General features: G+C 36.3%; 2 protein-coding genes across 2 annotated transcripts; one reads left to right on the forward strand and one right to left on the reverse strand.

Moving 5' to 3' along the window:
- Positions 1-2,228: 2,228 nt before the first annotated feature.
- Positions 2,229-3,569, forward strand: RO3G_17440 (uncharacterized protein; the record flags this gene model as incomplete). Its single annotated transcript, XM_067672023.1, has 4 exons — positions 2,229-2,633; positions 2,694-2,972; positions 3,025-3,297; positions 3,351-3,569. 4 exons carry the CDS (start codon positions 2,229-2,231, stop codon positions 3,567-3,569), a joined length of 1,176 nt encoding a protein of 391 aa, XP_067528124.1.
- A 113-nt stretch (positions 3,570-3,682) lies between these two features.
- RO3G_17441 (uncharacterized protein) lies at positions 3,683-6,265 on the reverse strand (the record flags this gene model as incomplete). Its single annotated transcript, XM_067672024.1, has 1 exon — positions 3,683-6,265. A coding segment is annotated over one exon (2,583 nt), but the record flags the coding sequence as incomplete, so codon positions are not given.
- Between the last annotated feature and the right edge of the window lie 12 nt (positions 6,266-6,277).

Here is a 6,277-nt window from a genome sequence, read left to right on the forward strand (position 1 = left end):
GGGGTTGACCTGCTGCAAATACGGAGTGATGGTCTACTTCTTTCGCAATGTTCGAAATAGACCCTTTAGAAACATGTAACTCGTTACTGATAGCATCGTACGACTTTCCTCTTCTTAAAGCAGAAATAATTGCATTTCGTTGGGTTTCTGAAATTTCGCAATTTACCATTACTTGAAATGTCGAGATGGAGCAATGAGAGATTACAATGGGAAAGCAAAAAAAACCAAAATCGACCAGGGCTGCCTTGGAATAGCAGAAGTAGTCACGGGTAAAAATTATGATAGCAGTCACGAGTTAGTCCTATGTTATTTGGGAACATAGGCGTAAATTTAGTTCATATTCAAAAAAACCCAAAAAATTGTTCATTTTGATTTTGATTTTTGATTGGATATTTTCCAGCATTTACGCATAGCACGTGATATGCTTACAGTGTAGTAAATAGCTGAGAAGCAGTGTTTCATAATGGTTTGTGCTGAGCGCTGACTGGGGATTATGCGAAGCAGATTCAGTACGAAATGTGTAAAAGGCGGTTCAAAATGAACAATTTTTTGAGGTAGTGTAATTGTTATCTATGGAGTATGATAGCTATCAGGTATACTTTAGTTAGTCGGGATTTATAATGAATTATGCATAATTATTGCGGTATGTCCAGTTGAGCTCGTTTACGTTGAATGTTAACTATTGTACCTCGATAACCAAGTATTACTGTTTGACAACGCGCCGCTTCATTCTTTTTTTAACAACGAAGTACAAGCAAACGTCTTTCTATTGGGCCTTACATGCTTGTGTTTCTCTTTAATACAACTTCTTTATTGGCTTGTTACTTTTCGAAATACTTCCTTATTCGTCTGTTGCTCTTTAGCAATGCTTTCTTATTGGTTTATTACGGCTATATTTAGCTTTGGATGATTTACATTAGGAAATACAATAGGCTTAAAATACGGTATTATTGGTTAAAAATGTAGTTTTATTCATTTATTTTGGGGCTTTATTGCCATATTGATTATATATTATTGGTTCATTCCAGTTGTTGTAAACATAGTTATTTTCTATAAGATATCAGTTGTATTAAAATAATAACGATACACAAAGATTAAACTATGATTGAACAATTCCACATTTTTCCAAATTTAGAACAATAAGATCAGTATTTGTCATCCAAGCGAGTCTAATCAATTGTCAACCCCAAAAGTAATTAGATCAAAGTTAATTGACTGGTTATTATTTCTATTGTTCAACTTCAGATGCATATATTAGAACATCGACAAGCTTTAGCTTAATCATTGGTTCTTCAGCACGACATCGTTGCCGAGTCTATATCTTTTATATCTACGCTCACAAAGAATATAAATAGATGCCAACTTTTTATCCATTAAACGGGGCTCTTTTGCAATATAAAGAAATCTGCAATAAAGAAGGATTTTAATTTTATATTGCTGCTATTGTTTTTTTGTTTAATTTTTTTATTTAATCTTACGATTAAAACACCAGTATTACAAAAGGGTAGGGGAGGAAGGAAAACGAGAAGGGGATCCATGAAAACGATGAAATAAAAAATTTTATTTAAAAAAAAATTGTGGAAAATGCACTTACTTTTACCATAGAAGCAGCAAACAAAAGAGCGTAGTAAATAAAGCCCATAAATAAAAGCGAGCCAGTAGTAACGAGGATCCAAAGTAGTAAGAGATTGGAGACAGCAGGAAACAACAGAAGTCAAAGCGTCTAAAGTTGTATAAAATAAAATATTAATAAAAGTAAACCATGATGTACTCAATTTCTTTACCTTAAAGCTCTTTTGTTAACAAAACAGGATGCCAAGACATTCATAAAGGTTCAGCCACGAACTAAAGAAATCTAAATTTTACTTTTAATAAAGATTATTGAAAGCTATGAATGTATTTACCTTTTGAAAAGATATATAAATAACCAAAGGAACTACAGCAGCCATGAGTACATGTATGGGTATCTACTACAGCACATTAGAACCAAAGTTTTCTTTTTCTTTTTTTTTTTTTTACTTACCTTGGGATAACCGGAGCGATGTTGAAAAAGGAAATTGCTGAAGAAAAAGAAAAAAAAAGGAACAAGATTTCGAAAAGGAAATCTTTTAAATATTTTTTTTGGTATAGTTAGACTGAGTTTCATTGTAAACGCGATAGTATTTAAGGAAGATTCAATTTTGATGCCAAGCTCATTTATCTTTATTTCAAAGTACTTTTACAACACTATGTCTGATCGCGTTATTCAATTTAACCCTGCTCCTGCCAATACTCGTGGTTCTAACTCTGTTGGGCAACCAATCGCTGTTCCTTTGCGTGTTGTTGTTCCTGAGCTTGCTTCAAGCGATGCCATTCCCGATAGCTTTGCCTATCCTAGGCCTGGTTTTCCTCCTATGACCCATGTCCAGAAGCGAATGCGCCAAGCCGAAGATATGGAGACTGATGAAGCATCTCTTTCTTTTTCTATTTATATGGAGATAAGAAAAGAAAACTATGATTTGAAGGAGATGCTTCGAAAAGAGCAAGAGGAAAAGCTGGCCTTGCAAATGGCATACAGAAAGCTCAAAGAAGCATACGATGAGCTTGAAGCAGAATCAGGCAAAGGCGCAAAGCCAATTGCTACTGCTGTAAAAGTAAGAACATTAAAATTCAATATTAAACAAATGTACTAATCAATTTTCTCTGAAATATAGGATGCTGTGAGAAATCACTACAACAACCTGCCGCCATCGTCTCAATACGTTCTTGAAAAGCCTCTAAAGTCTACTGAAAATCAAAAAGTATTCAAATTATTGCAAGATTATGTGAGTAGTCATTATTCATATAAAAATACAAACAACCGCGATTTACGCAAGTACCTCGAGCGCCAGTATTATACAAAGAAGGCCGGGATATCCACTGGTGAAGAGGTAGATCCAGTTGAAGATTTTATAAGAAAACGAAAAGCAGCAAAAGTCACTCGTAGAAGTGCTGTAAGTGCTACATAAATTACTGTAATCGTATAAACTGACTTTGCTTTTTTAGAAAACAAGAGCTCGTAAGGCTATATACGAGCAATACAAGGACCAAGGCGTTTATAACAATTATCCCAACTGTGAGTACTTGCTTCAACAGCAATACATGTCTGAAGAAGAAGACATGTACAGTAGCGATACAATGGACAAGGTGGAAGAAGTTCTTCTGGAGCGAAATCCAGACAGAACAACTCCTTTTACCGAAAAGGAACGCATGTCTGTCTTGTGTAAGAAAACCGTCGATTATTTTGAAGTTCGAGTACCAACGTACAGATCACCTGCTGTAAGTTTAATTAGTATCTTTTAAGCGCAATCGGCTAATTATTCAATATTTAGTGTACCGAATTCTTTAAGCTTTTGGATGATCAGATAGCAAGTGAGAAAGCAAAGAGGCAAAGAACTGGAAATAGCAGCATCCAGTTTCTTCCTCGTATACAAAGAAAATGTTCGCTGCCTGTTCCTGACTTCATAAAGAAAGAAAATATAACTGAAGAGGGTATCGCTTGGGCTTTTGGTTCCGAAATGGAGTTGGATGAAGGCAACTTGCTATTTTAAAAACAAAAAAAAACTTGTAAAATAAATTAAAAAAATATAAAGAAACGCGATGTTTGAATTTTTAAATTTTAATTTTTTTTTTTACTTTTACTTTTACTTTATTTTTTTATATTTTACAAACCAATGGTTTTTCTTGGGAGAGGTAAAAAGACAACATGATTATCAGGATAACCTCGCTTCATAGCAACACAAGTAAAGATACGCGATACTGGAAGAATACAGTCTGAATCAGCTGGTCGAAAAGAGTTATGGTAGTACGCGGCACCAAGACATTCAAATCCTTGAAAGGGATGAAGAGGAGCGTTGTACCAACGTACAAAAGCAAAGAGGTGTTCATCAAAAGCATTTGGCACAAAGACCCGACCGTTTGGAATAACTGTTTTCTTCATTTGAAGCTGATGGCTAAAATAGTATTGAACTTCACCAATTCGCATTTCAGGTTCTTTTCCAGGAACAGCAGAATTGCAAGCCACTTCAATATAACAACCACGAGTAGTACGTGATGCTTTTGATCGATATGTTTGCCCAAGAATTTCAATTTCAGAGAAAAGAGAAATATCGGGGAGCACCATCGTAGATAAGTCATCAAGATCTTCTGGAATAAGCGCACTTGCGAATGTTCGATCAGTATATACAAGCCTGTAAAAGGCAAGAAGGTAACCATAATGGGCTCGAGTCAACCTATTAACACTAACTTTGTGTCTAGAAGAAGCTTGCGTATCAGGAGGTAGAATTTCAGCACCAGTGAAGGTATCATTCAAACGTAGAGGAGCACTGACAAATAAGCTGAAATCAAAGCTGGTTGAAACAGATGAAGCAACAAGGGAATCAGAAGGTGTTGGTGACAAATAGACAAAGGAAGACATCATCACTGGATTTTGTTTAATTCCTTGTGGTAGGTTACGGATGTAGTCACCATAATGTACAACAGAAAGGAACTTCTTCATGTATGTAACTTCGAATGCTGTTTTGTAGTTTACCGTCATCTTCTTAATGTCACCATTAAGTCTTTCAAAGCCATACAACCAAAATGCATAGATTGGACCAAAGTCTTGGATGGAGTCCTTTAAATGTAGATGAAGATGCATATTTGGAGTGACCATCTCTGGACCATACAATTCAGCAACACCAAGGACAAACTCATGGAATAGCTTGTGGGCTATCATGGCTTCATTCTGGGTAATGCATGGACGACATACGATATGACAGGCCTGTACAAACTTTGCCCAATTTTCCTTATGACGGACTGGAAGACGAGACTTGAGCAAAAGAGGAGAAAGAGCAAGGCACCAGGTTCTCCATTCATCAGCCTTTAAGTCAGAGAAATCGCTGGCAATTTTCTGATTGATTGGCGTGTATTGTGCTGGCAATATAATATCATTTGCTTCTTTTTGCATTTCTTTCAAGTCAGCATCAGTCAGGTATAATTCATGGGTAAGGTCACAAATAGTTGTACGCCATATTTTAACCATTTTCTTTGCTGTTCCAAGGAAAAGGCCATGCATTGGATCAATGGCAGTACAACGAACAAGATCAAGGTATTCCAAATCATGTAAGGCAGAGAACCGAGTACCAAACTTCTGTTCCAAGTCGGCTCTTTGTCTCTTGGTGGTTGCTTCTTTCCAATTTTTTGCATGATAACGGTTTTCAATACTGGTACGAAGTGACCAAGCATCAATATCTTCAAGACCAAAAGAAAAATCACGTTGAAGATGAGTATTATAACGAGCAGGAAATGCTGTTGAGCACTTGTTACAAGGTACAGTGGCATTGAATGAAGTAAACCCACTAACCTTTCGGCTAGCAGGAATATCGCAAGCAATCAAGAACAGAGCAGCACGAACTGGGACAGGCACGTTAGGAGATTCAGCTGTACAGGTAAAAAAGTCACCATAGTAGAGATCCTTCAGATCATTTACCAAAACTTGTAGATAGTTGTTGATTTGTGTGTCCTTGGGTTCTTTGGGACCAGGAATAACGCAAACCAAGATGATATTTTCTTTTTTGTATCTGATGGATCTTGGAAGGTTATTTATTGTCAAGTAGATAGCACCAACAGAGTACACGTTTCTTTTGGATGACTGAAACCAATCGACATTCAACGTAAAAAGAAGAGATCTAGCTTGACTGGTAAATACATTACCATCTCTATCTTTGAATTCATTCCAAAGTTGACCATCATAGATATCATACATGGTGTTGTTATGACGAGTACGATAGCGCCATGCTTCTATTGCTGATTCAAAGCCTAGTCGAGAGAACGTCACGGTTAAAGCATACTTGATGGAATTGAATGCAGAGACCTTGTTGGCGTACATTTTGCTTGCACCAATTGTAACAGGCTTGAAGAGTGAAGCATTACAGGTGATACGAAATTCAGAAAAGGTGCACTTCGAATCACAGTGTACTTCTTCAGGCTGGTACAAGGTATGACATTCGGGACAGACAACAAGGCGAAACATGCCCTTGTAAGTATAATCAATTCCAACAGCGTTACGCATGGTATCCAATTTTGCGGGAAAAATTGGTTGATGGTTTAAGAGAAGAGCAAGATCATTGGCAAATTTCATTACTATTTCAGCAGCATATTCTGATATGAAAAATAACTGGAAATAGGTCAAGAAGACAGCAATAAAAGCAACAACATCATTTTGGAATCCCTTGATTTCAACTAAAAAATTAATAATGTAAGTAATCTATTCTTTATA

This window comes from Rhizopus delemar, genomic scaffold (assembly GCF_000149305.1).
Source record: "Rhizopus delemar RA 99-880 supercont3.70 genomic scaffold, whole genome shotgun sequence".
Classification (NCBI taxonomy): domain Eukaryota; kingdom Fungi; phylum Mucoromycota; class Mucoromycetes; order Mucorales; family Rhizopodaceae; genus Rhizopus; species Rhizopus delemar.